This window comes from Carettochelys insculpta, chromosome 2 (genome assembly GCF_033958435.1).
Source record: "Carettochelys insculpta isolate YL-2023 chromosome 2, ASM3395843v1, whole genome shotgun sequence".
NCBI classification, from domain to species: Eukaryota; Metazoa; Chordata; order Testudines; family Carettochelyidae; genus Carettochelys; species Carettochelys insculpta.
The window spans coordinates 95,072,777-95,085,172 of record NC_134138.1 but is presented as its reverse complement, the minus strand read 5'-3'; the positions used below and the strand labels follow the sequence as shown (position 1 = coordinate 95,085,172).

The 12,396-nt window shown below is 52.0% G+C and overlaps 1 protein-coding gene across 4 annotated transcripts in view; it reads left to right on the top strand.

Annotated features, from left to right (window-relative positions):
• The window catches only part of LAMA1 (laminin subunit alpha 1), a 211,348-nt gene that overhangs the window by 107,151 nt on the left and 91,801 nt on the right, over window positions 1-12,396 (top strand). For all 4 annotated transcript variants that reach the window (XM_074987418.1, XM_074987419.1, XM_074987421.1 and 1 more), the window contains one exon: window positions 6,217-6,453. In XM_074987418.1, the coding sequence (XP_074843519.1) occupies window positions 6,217-6,453 (237 nt within the window). The remainder of the gene's footprint in view (window positions 1-6,216; window positions 6,454-12,396) is intronic.

Sequence of the window (12,396 nt, the reverse complement as noted above, 5' to 3'; positions counted from 1 at the left end):
AGCAGTTTGTCCCGGACTGCGCATGCGCCGGCGCGCGCCACTCTCTTGCACACCCCCGGCCACGTGCGCGATCCGGTCCCTGCCAGTTCCTTCTCAACTGCCATTGGCTGCAGATGGAATCCGCTCAGGCTGCAGCCAGAGTCAGCGTAGTTAGAGTTTTTAGTTTAAACTATTGGTTTCTTTTCTTGCAAAAAAAAAAAAAAGGAGAAAAAGGAAAAAGGACAAAAAAAAATATATATAGAAAGTTTTAGTAAAAAGAGAGAGAGGAGCGGAGACAACGCGGGGACGTGAAGGCCAGTAGGCCTCCTGCCGCGGCAGCTGGGGTCCGTGAAAGGGGAACAGGCACAGAGCTAGTGCTAAGTACCTTATTAACAGCTCAAAAGACTCACTGCGATGTCCTTTTCAGGATTCAAAAAGTGTGAGTCCTGCCGCGAAGCTATGCTGGCCTCCAATGGGCATAGTCAATGCATTAGGTGCCTGGGGGAATCACACGTTATCCAGAAGTGTTCCCATTGTGCAAAGCTCACAGCCAGAGCCAGAAAGGACAGAGAAATGCGGCTGAAAATGCTGTTGTTTGATAAGGCCCTCCAGCCCGACGTGCCGGAGAGGCCTCAATCGGAGGGACCCACAGGGCTCCATAAAAGGAAGGTGGCTTCCCTCACCCCCTCGGTGCAGAAACGGAGGAAGCTCTCTCCAGCCCGATCCCTGCCGGCGGTCACAGCGAGCGGGACGGGCGTAGCACACAGCCCCCAGCCGCAGTCCCAAACAAGCGGCAGTGCGGCAGCGCACATGGCAGAGGCTGAGCCTCCGATTACTAAACAGCCGGCACGCACAGCCCTCAGAGCGGCGGCCAGGCAAGCACCGGAACCGACGGCACCGCCACAAGCGGCACAGATCCCCGCAGTGCCAACGGTGCAGGGCCAACAGGCACGCAGCCTGCAGGCACCAGAGGAAGCTATCCGCGTGGCACCGCAGCTGAGTGTGCCGAGCGCGGCACCAACAGCGGGGCCGAGATCCCCGGCACGGGAGGGGGCGGTGCCAGCCCTGCAGGGGAGGGGAAAGGCAGCAGCAAAAACCCAGCACCGCAGCCCTTCTCCAGACAGGGCTGCAGTGCTGCTTTCAACAAGCCCTCCCCTTATGCTGCGCACGCCACCCAGAAGACATGGGTCTCCTCCAGCCTACCCAGAGCCTCTTTCTCTGTTCCTCCAACCAGCATCACCATGGCTTGGGCCACCTTCGCCTTTTCTGGGATTGGATCCCTTGGAGTACTATCACAAACCAGTTTCACCACTGTCTGAATCATCGAGAAGATCTCGCACTCCCAGACATCGGGGGTACGCACCTCGAGAGTGGTCCAGATCTCCATCCCAGGACCCGTGCCTGTGCTGCCATGGTCACCCTTACCATGCTGGGCACAGACACCCCAGGCATACACCTAGGGGCAGGTCCCCCTCGACTGTCCAATACCCCCGCGGGCACTCCCGGACAGGGACGGAAACACAGCTGTCTCAGAGGGAGTTGATTTTGGAACCCCGAGATTTTCCTTCGCAAGCCTCTAGCGAGCGGGTTTACCACCGACCGGAGGACCCTGGGAGTTCAAGGGAGGCTTACCCTAGTGGTTCCTCCTTGTCCTCCCCCAACGAGGTTACGGCCCCTGGGGATGTTGCTCCCCCGGACGACCTCAAACAGTTTCAGGAGCTGTTTAAAAGGGTGGTTTTCACGCAAGGCATCCAAACAGCAGAGGTACAGGAGAAGCACCACAAACTCCTCAAAAATCTGAGACCCCCGGCTTCATCCAAAATCGCTATCCTGCTCGACAAAGCCATCATGCAGTCAGCCACCACAGATGGCAGACCCTGGCTTCCGCTCCACCTACAAACAAGAGAGCGGATAAGAAATACTTCATCCCGGCGAAGGGCATGGAGTTCCTTTTTAGTCACCCACAACCAAATTCACTGGTGGTAGAATCGTCTCAGCAGAGATCAAAGTCTTCCCAGTACAAAGCGGGGGGCACAGACAGAGATGCCAAGAAGCTAGAGCTATTCGGCAGGAAGGTATACTCCTCCTCCACCCTGCTGTTGAGAATGGCAAATTATGCAGCACATCTAGCGAACCATAATTTCGACAATTACTCCAGGCTTACTTCTCTCATGGATTTGCTTCCGGAAGATAAGAAGCCGGTGCTGAAGGCCATCGTGCAAGAGGGCTATGCAGCTTCGAGGACGGGAGTGCAGATCGCCCTGGACGTGGCGGACACGGCGGCATGCTCAACGGCTACGGCAGTGGTCATGCGCAGGGAATCCTGGCTTCAGACATCGGGTATCCCGAGGGATCTGCAGGCGAAGATTGTTGATCTTCCCTTCGACACGCAGAAGTTGTTTGCATATTCAACCGATTCGGTCCTTCATTCCAGTAAGGACTCAAGAGCTACACTCAGAACCCTGGGTATTTATACCCCTCCATACAGAAAGAAAAAGTATTACCTTCAACAAAGGCGATACCCGTATCAACCTCAGCGCGCTCAGTACCAACAGGGCTACGACCAGGGGCGACATCAACAGCACCAACAGTATAGAACTCCTAGGCGACATTCCCAACAAAGCCGTGCATCCTTGGGACAGGCCCAAAGGCAACAAGTTTGACGGACAGATCGAGGGCTGCACTATTACTACCATCGCGCAATGCCATCCCCAGCTAATGTTCCATCATCGCCTCCGATCGTTCCACTCCCAATGGCAAAAGATCACCACAGACAAATGGGTACTGGAGATCATAGCCACGGGTTACGCGATCCCCTTCCAGTCGCTCCCACCGCCGAAACCTCCGCCCAGGCCTCATCTCAGGGATGCTTCCCACGAGGTGAAACTCAAGCAGGAGGTGGACCATCTTATGTTCATAGGGGTGGTGGAAAGAGTGCCGGAGCGACTCCAGGGGAAAGGGTTTTATTCATGATACTTCCTTACAGAGAAGAAAACAGGAGGCTGGAAGCCCATCTTAGATCTTCAAGGCCTCAACTGGTACTTGTGCAAACAACGTTTTCGGATGATCACAGTCGCCTCTATACTCACGGCACTGGACGATGGAGATTGGTTCGCAGCCCTCGACTTACAAGATGCGTATTTTCATATAACGATCCACCCGGCACACAGACGCTTTCTCCGTTTTATGGTTGGCAAGGAACATTTCCAATACAAGGTCCTTCCGTTCGGCCTCTCCTCGGCCCCCAGAGTCTTTACCAAAACCCTGGCAGTGGTGTCAGCCTACCTGCACAGACAGGGGGTATTTATATTCCCATATCTAGACGACTGCCTATTGAAAGGGGCCTTGAAGGCAGAGGTACTGCGCATGATACGCGTAACAGCAAACATGTTTTCTTCGCTGGGCCTGGTCATCAACCTCGCCAAGTCAAAGACCGACCCCACACAAGACATAGAGTTCATAGGGGCACGTATAAACTCGATTACAGCAAGGGTCTATCTACCCGACGCTCGCTTTCGCGCCATCGGTTCTCTGGTGCAAGTCATTACATACAGCCCCATGGTGCCTTTCTTAACGTGTTTGCAGCTGCTAGGCCACATGGCAGCGGCAACGTTTGTGGTGCAGAACGCCAGATTGCATATGCGCAGCCTGCAACATTGGCTGGCGAGCGTCTACAAGCCGGCGTCCCACACTGTCCGCAGGGTGGTGTCGCCCACGACAGAGGTGCGCAGATCCCTGCAATGGTGGGTAAACCCCAAGAACATGCTAACAGGGGTACCCTTTCACCAACCACAAATCTCTATTTTTCTTACTACCGACGCTTCCCACATAGGGTGGGGAGCACACATCGGCGACAAGGTGACACAAGGACTGTGGTCCCCTACGGAACAGTCACTGCATATAAATATACTGGAGCTCAGAGCAGTGTTCAGCGCCTGCAAACACTTTTGAGACCACATACAAGGCAAAATAGTCGGGATCAATACAGACAATACCTCTACCATGTTTTATATAAATCGACAAGGAGGAGCTCGATCCTGTGCCCTATGTGCAGAAGCAGTCCGGCTGTGGAACTGGTGCATCGCCAACAATATAACATTGAAGGCCTCGTACTTACCAGGCGCTCACAACGTGAAAGCAGACCAGCTGAGCAGGCGCTTTGCACTCTCGCATGAATGGCAGATCCGCTCCGATCTGCTACGACTGATCTTTCACACATGGGGGTTTCCCCAGATAGACCTGTTTGCCACTCAGCACAACAAGCAGTGCCCCCAGTACTGCTCCAGGGCAGGATTGGGGCGGGGGTCCTTGGGGGATGCATTCGCGATTTCATGGAAGGGCCCCCTGCTTTACGCGTTTCCCCCCACAGTGCTCATCCACGAGGTCTTGCAGAAAGCCAGGAGGGAGAGAGCCCGCATGATCCTAGTAGTCCCAACGTGGGACTGACAGCAATGGTTCCCCTTGCTTCTGCGCATGTCGGACCACCCACTGCTTCTCCTTCCGGTGGCGCTGGACCTGCTCACGCAGGCCCAGGGGTCCATAGTGCACGCACGCCCTCAAGGCCTGTGCCTACAAGCATGGTTAATCCGTGGCTCAGCTCCCTAGAGAGCACATGCACGGAGGGAGTACAACAAGTCCTGGAGAGTAGCCGAAGGACCTCCACCAGGAAGACTTACAAGCAGAAATGGACTCGATTCACTGGATGGTGTTCTGCCAAACAGTTAGACCCCCTTGATGTTCCTATACCTGTAATACTAGAATACTTACTGGACCTCAAGAGGGGCAGGCTCTCCCTATCCTCGCTAAAGGTCCGCCTCGCCGCTATATCTGCTTTTCGGCATGAAGAGGAGGGGCCCAAGGTGTTCACCCATCCTCTTGTTACCAGGTTCCTGAAGGGGCTGGTAAACTTGTACCCCCCTCGGAAACCGCTTCCACCATCGTGGAACTTGGACCTGGTGCTCAGCGCACTAACGGGCTCACCTTTTGAACCCTTAGCCACAGCTCCCCTACATCTCCTTACGATAAAAACAATCTTCCTTCTTGCAATCATGTCAGCTCGCAGGGTGAGCTCGTTTGCAGCGATTATGGCAACACCGCCATGCACGGTATTCTCAAAGGAGGCGGTAACTTTACGGCTGCACCCAGCCTTTGTTCCGAAAGTTTCTTCAGAGTTCCACCTTAATGAACCTATAGTTTTACCCTCGTTTTACGCAAAGCCTCACAGCTCCAGCAAGGAGGCATGCCTACATCTCCTGGACGTGAGGAGGATGTTGGCCTTCTACATAGACAGAACTAAGTCCTTCCGGAAAACAGACAGACTTCTAGTCTCTCTCGCTCCCAGGTCAAAAGGAGAGGGTCTCTCTTCACAGAGAATCTCGAAGCACATTGTGTCCTGTATAAAAATGTGCTACAAACTTCGAAAGACTCCTTTGCTAGCCCCGCGTAGGGCTGACTCCACCAGGGCGGTGGCGGCGTCAACAGCCTTTTTCAAGGGCATCGCATTAAAAGACATCTGTAGAGCGGTGACCTGGTCATCCTATGACACCTTCGCCAAGCATTATGCTCTGCACCAGGTACTCGAAGAAGATACCCGTCTGTCGACAGCAGTCCTTTCAGGGGTAAGCTGCACATAAACTGATTACCCACCTCCTATCTTGGGTTACTGCTGGGTAGTCACCTATTGTGGAGCACCCACGGGGACACTTGTAGAAGAAAGAGAAGTTACTCACCGTAGTAACGATGGTTCTTCGAGATGTGTCCCCGTGGGTGCTCCACCACCCGCCCATCCTCCCCTCTTTGGATCTCTGTTTAGTGTTTTTCAGGAGCATCCGAGGCGGTTGGTCAAGGAACTGGCGGGGACTGGACGTCTAGACCGGCCGGGGGCGTGCAAGGGAGCGGTGCGCGCCGGCGCATGCGCGGTCCGGCAGAAACTGCTGGAAAGTTTCCGATCTGCGGCGCCGGGGTGAGCCCGACACCTATTGTGGAGCACCCACGGCGACACATCTTGAAGAACCATTGTTACTACGGTGAGTAACTTCTCTTTTTCTTTTTCTGGCTCCTCACTTCGTAAGTGTTACTTTATATCAGCTGTCATTGTGTAACTGTTGGCAAATGTTGCATTCTTTAATTTTGCTTCTATAGACTGACCATGTAGTTTGTTCTAACAAAGTTGCTGCTAAATATCTACTGTATATAAACTATGAGAACTTAAAACTACTGTTTTTTTCTTCTTTCTAGGCCTGTGACTGCAGTGATGTTGGTTCCACCAATCTCCAATGTGACTTACACACAGGTCAATGCCAATGTAAAGATGAATTTGGAGGAGAAGACTGTTCCAGGTGTGCCCCAGGCTACAGGGACTATCCTGATTGTGTTTCCTGTGACTGTGACTTGAGTGGCACCCAAGCAGACAGATGTGATGAGAGTCAAGGAATCTGTAGTTGTGAAGAAGAAACTGGCAGTTGTGCTTGCAAGGTATAATGTGCAATTGGAGTGAGATAGCTATATTTTGTTTGTTCCATTGTTTTAAATTACCATACAATTTTATTTTTAGCTTGTGATGATCACATTATTAGACATAATCCTGCAGGCAAAACTCTCAAAGAAATCAATCGTGATTTTTCTGTGTTAGGTAGTTTCTAGATAGAAATCAATGGGGATTTTTCTATGTAAGGTAGTTTCTAGGTAACTAGAAAGCTGAATCCTTGATAAGCTTACAAACTACAGTGTGTCTCAAGAAAATTTCTGTAGCAATCTGTCTTCTTTGAGTGGTCCTCGTGGGTGCTCCACAGTAGGTGTCGGGCTCGCCCTGGCGCTGCAGATCGGAAAATTATCAGCAGTATCCGTCGGGTTGCGCATGCGCCGATGCGTGCCGGTCTTTCACGCACCTTCGGTCACATGCGCGATCCAGTCCCTTCCAGTTCCTTCTCAACTGCCAATGGCTGCAGACGGATTCCGCTCCGGCTCCAATGCCTGAGAAAGATAAAACTGTGGTTTAATTTTGTTAATAGTTATTAGTTGATAGTTTTAGTTAGCACTGTTAAAGTTGTTCCATTTAAATGTAGATATAGTTTTAAAAAAAAAAAAAAAGAAAAAAAGGAGAGAGAAGAATGGAGGCGGCCGCCTTAAGCAGTCTGCTATCCTAAAAGCCACGAACGTTATCTTTTTCCAGGACTGATTAGCTGTTAAGTGCCCTATTAACATTCAAAGACTTAAACGCCCGAGCTGAGATGTCCTCGCCAGGGTTTAAGAAATGTGCGTCATGCTGCGAGGCCATACCTGCCTCTGATGGGCATAGCGAGTGCATTCGTTGCCTCAGGGAGACCCGCGTTCCACAAAAGTGTCCTCACTGCACCAAGATCACAGCCAGAGCCAGAAAGGACAGGGAGATGAGGCTGAAAATGATTTTATTTGATAAGGCCCTCCAACCTGGACCATCGGAGAAGCCCCATAAAGAGGGGCCCTCAGGGTTGCACAAGAGGAAGGCGGCTTCCCTAACCACCTCTGTACAAAAGAAAAGGAAGCTTTCTCCAGCTCGATCCTTGCCGGTAAAACCTGCGAGCAGGATGAGTGGAGCTCAGGGCTCTGACCCGCAGGCTGCTCAAAGCGGGATGACTGTAGCGCACACAGCTGCGCCGGGGCCTCCGACCATTAAGCAATTGGCACTGGGGGCGCTGCAGGTGCTGGAATCGGCGGCACAGACTCCCATGGCACCGGACCAGGGGTACCCGCCACGGGACCCAACAGTGCTGGAGGAAGCTACCCGTGCAGCGCGGTGCACGGGGTACCAAGCGCGGCACCCACAACAGTGCCAAGGTCCCTGGCACGGGAGGGGGCGGCACCTGCTTTGCAGGGATGGGGAAAAGTAAAAGGCAAAACCCGGCACCGCAGCCCATCCCCAGAGGTCACCGTGTTGCTGTTATTGCCTAGCTCCCTCCCTCCCCCCGCCCCCCCCACCTGAAATACATTGGGCAGCAACTCCAATGGCCTGCTTCAGACCTCCATCCCCGTTCCTTCAACCACCATCCCCCTGGCTCAGACAACCTTCACCAATCTCCAGTAGGGACCCCTATGAATACTATCACAGAGCATCTCCGCCACTGTCAGCATCATCACAGAGGTCACGCTCGTCTCGACCCCATGCATACGTTTTCCGATCGTGGTCCAGATCCCCATCACCGGGCCCTTGCCCCTGCTGTTATGGCCATCCTTACCATACTGAACACCGGCACAGGGGGTCCAGATCCCTGGGTAGACCCCCACCCACACCTTGCCAACACCCCTTCACACAGTTTCACTCCGTGAGAAGAACACAGCCTTCCCAGGTGGACGTTGGTCCACAGGCCCTGGACCTCCCCTCTGAATTTTCAAAAGGGCAGGTATATGAACAAATCCAGGAATCGGAGGAATCAGAGGAGGTATATCATAGCGACACCTCTTTGTTCTCCCCAGATGAGGGGATTGTCCCCGGGGATATTTTCCCCCCCCGGACGACCTTAGGCAATTCCAAGAACTATTCAAGAGAGTAGCACAAACACAGGACATTCAAATAGCAGAGGTGCAGGAGAAACATCATAAACTCCTGAAAAATTTAAGACCCCCGGCTTCATCTAAGATCACTATCCCACTAGATGAAGTGATTATGGAATCAGTCACCAACATATGGCAGTCTCCAGCCTCCACCCCTCCCACAAATAAGAGGGCGAATAAGAAATACTTTGTTCCAGCCAAGGGCATGGAATTCCTGTTTAGCCACCCACAACCAAATTCCCTGGTAGTTGAATCATCACAGCAGAGATCCAAGACACTCCAATGTAAATCAGGAGGGTCAGAAAAAGACACGAGGAAATTAGACACGTTTGGTAGGAAGGTCTATTCCTCCTCTACCTTACTACTCAGAATGGCAAACTATGCAGCACACCTGCCAAACCACAACTTTGACAATTATTCCAGACTTACTTCCCTCATGGATTTCCTTCCAGAGGATAAGAAACCGGTGCTAAAAGTGATTGTCCAAGAGAGCTACGCGGCCTCATGAGCAGGAGTTCAGATTGCCCTGGACGTGGCAGACACGGCCGCACGCTCCACAGCCATAGCAGTGGTAATGCATAGGGAATCACGGCTCCAGACGTCCGGCATTCCCAGAGATCTGCAAACAAAAATCGTAGACCTTCCATTTGATAAACAGAAGTTATTCGCAGATTCAGCTGACTTGGTCCTATACTCCAGCAAGGACTCGAGAACCACACTTAGGACCCTGGGCATATATACCCCTCCATACAGGAGGAAGAAGTTTTACCGCCAGCAAAGGCACTACGCTTTTCAACCTCAGCGTACACAATACCAACGGAGCTATGACCAAGGGCGCCACCACCAGCAGCAACAGTATAGGGCCCCCAGACGATGCCCCCAGAAGGGTCGCGCACCCTCGGGGCAAGCCCTGAGACAGCAAGTTTGACGGGTATGTCGAGGACTGCAATATCAAGAGCATCCCTCAATGCCAATTCCAGCACATGTTCCATCATCGGTTCAAACCGTTCTACTCTCAATGGCAAAACATCACCACAGACAAATGGGTACTGGAAATTATAGCCACGGGATACACGATCCCCTTCCAATCACTACCTTCACCGAAACCGCCCACCCAGCCCTTCTTCAAGGACCCCTCCCACGAGACAAGGTTAAAACAGGAGGTAGACCATCTCATGTTCATAGGGCGGTGGAGAGAGTTCTGGAACAATTCCAAGGGAAAGGGTTCTACTCACGGTACTTCCTAACAGAGAAGAAGGCAGGAGGCTGGAGGCCAATCCTGGACCTACGGGCCCTCAACCGGCATCTGCGCAAACAGCCTTTCAGGATGATTACAGTTGCCTCCATACTTACGGCCTTGGACGATGGAGACTGGTTTGCAGCCCTCGACTTGCAGGACGCGTATTTTCATATAACTAATCACCTGGCATGCAGACATTTCCTCCGCTTCACAGTAGGCAGGGAGCACTTCCAATACAGAGTTCTTCCGTTCGGTCTCTCTTCAGCGCCCAGAGTGTTCACCAAAACACTGGCGGTAGTATCAGCTTACCTACACAGAAAGCGTGTGTTCATTTTTCCATACCTGGACGACTGCCTACTGAAAGGGGCCTCAAAAGCAGAGGTCCTACGCATGATACATGTCACTACAAACACATTTACCTCGTTGGGCATAGTTATCAACCTCTCAAAATCAAAAGACTGAGCCTACACAGAATATAGAGTTCATAGGGGCATTCATAGACTCTACTACATCAAGAGTATACCTGCCCAAGGCCCATTTCCGCACCATCAGATCCCTGGTACAAGTAATGATGTACATCCCCACAGTGCCAATCCTAACATGTCTACAACTGTTGGGGCATATGGCGACCACCACGTTTGTGGTACAGAATGCCAGGCTGCATATGCGGGGCCTGCAGCATTGGCTGGCAACTGTTTACAAACCAATAGTCCATACCATCCACAAGACAGTATCGCCCACAGCAGAAGTGCACAGGTCACTGGCATGGTGGGCAGATCCCAAGAACTTACTAGTAGGGGTGCCCTTCCACCAACCACAAATTGCGATTTTTCTTACGACAGATGCATCCCACATAGGATGGGGAGCGCACATCGGCAACAAAGTAGCTCAGGGGCTATGGTCCCCCGCGGAAAAGACATTGCGCATAAACATACTAGAACTCAGAGCAGTGTTCAATGCGTGCAGACGTTTTTGGAAACACCTACACAGAGAAGTAGTTGGGATAGATACCGACAACACCTCCACCATGTTTTATATTGACCGGCAAGGAGGGGCCAGATCCCGTGCGCTATGCGCGGAGGCAGTCCGGTTGTTGAACTGGTGCATTGTCAACAATATAACGCTGAAAGCCTCATACCTACTCGGTGTCCACAACATGAAGGCGGACCAGCTAAGCAGGCGCTTTGCACTCACACACGAGTGGCAGATCCGTGCCCATCTGCTCCGACAAATTTTTCACAAATGGGGGGGTTCCCCAAATTGATCTATTTGCCACTTACAACAACAAACAATGCCCTCAGTACTGCTCCAGAGTGGGCATAGGACAGGGATCCTTGGGGGACGCCTTCACAGTGCCATGGAAGGGCCCTCTGCTCTATGCGTTCCCTCCCATGACACTCATTCACAAGGTTCTAGAGAAAGCCAAAAGAGAGAGAGCACACATAATACTTATAGTCCCAACCTGGGACAGACAGCAATGGTTTCCTCTACTTCTGCGCATGTCATGCTGCCCGCCACTCCCCCTACCGGTAGTGCCGGACATTCTCACTCAGGCTCAGGGGTCCATAGTGCACCCACACCCTCAAAGACTCCGCCTACAGGTGTGGCTAATCCATGGCTCAGCGCCTTAGAGAGCACATGTTCAGAGGGAGCGAAACAAGTCTTGGAGTCCAGTCGAAGGACTTCCACTGGAAGGACTTACGCGCAGAAGTGGAAACGATTCATCTCCTGGTGCTCTTCCAAGCAGTTGGCTCCTCAGGGCGTCCCTATAACTGCAATTCTAGAATACCTGCTGGAGCTAAAGCAAGACGGACTCTCCCTATCCTCACTAAAGGTCCATCTTGCAGCTATATCAGCGTTTCAACATAAAGAGGAAGGGCCAACCATATTCACCCATCCTATGGTCACACAGTTCCTAAAGGGGCTGGTAAACCTGTACCCCCCTCAGAAACCGCTATTGCTGTCATGGAGTTTGGACTTGGTCCTCCACACGCTGTCGGGACCACCCTTTGAACCATTGGCCACGGTACCCCTCTGGCTACTTACCCTGAAAACAACCTTCCTTCTCGTGATTACGTCAGCTCGCAGGGTGAGCGAACTCGCAGCAATAATGGCAACGCCACCCTGCACAGTATTCTCAAAAGAAGTGGTGATCTTATGATTACACCCAGCCTTCATTCCAAAGGTTTCCTCAGAGTTCCACATTAACGAACCAATAGTATTACCCTCATTTTATGCTAAGCCTCACAACTCTAGCAAAGAGGCGCAGCTGCACCTGGTAGACGTAAGGAGGGCGTTGGCCTTTCACATAGACAGAACTAAGCCTTTCTGGAAAACGGACAGACTCCTGGTGTCTCTCGCACCCAGGTCGAAAGGGAGGGGAAGGCCTATCCTCACAAAGAACACTCCAGATCCACAAACCAGTTAGTCAACATTTTAATGGAATGGGGCATTCTGTCAATGGCCTTAAGGTATGTGTGTTACTGAAAAGAAATTATCACTCCTTTGTAGAAAGGGAAGTGGACGAATTGACATTTATATTCAAATTCGGCACATTAACACATGGTTTAAATCGTGATGGGAACTTTCTGAGTCACTATAGGGGCTCGTCTGCATACTTAACTCAATCTAATTCTTGACCTTCCCCC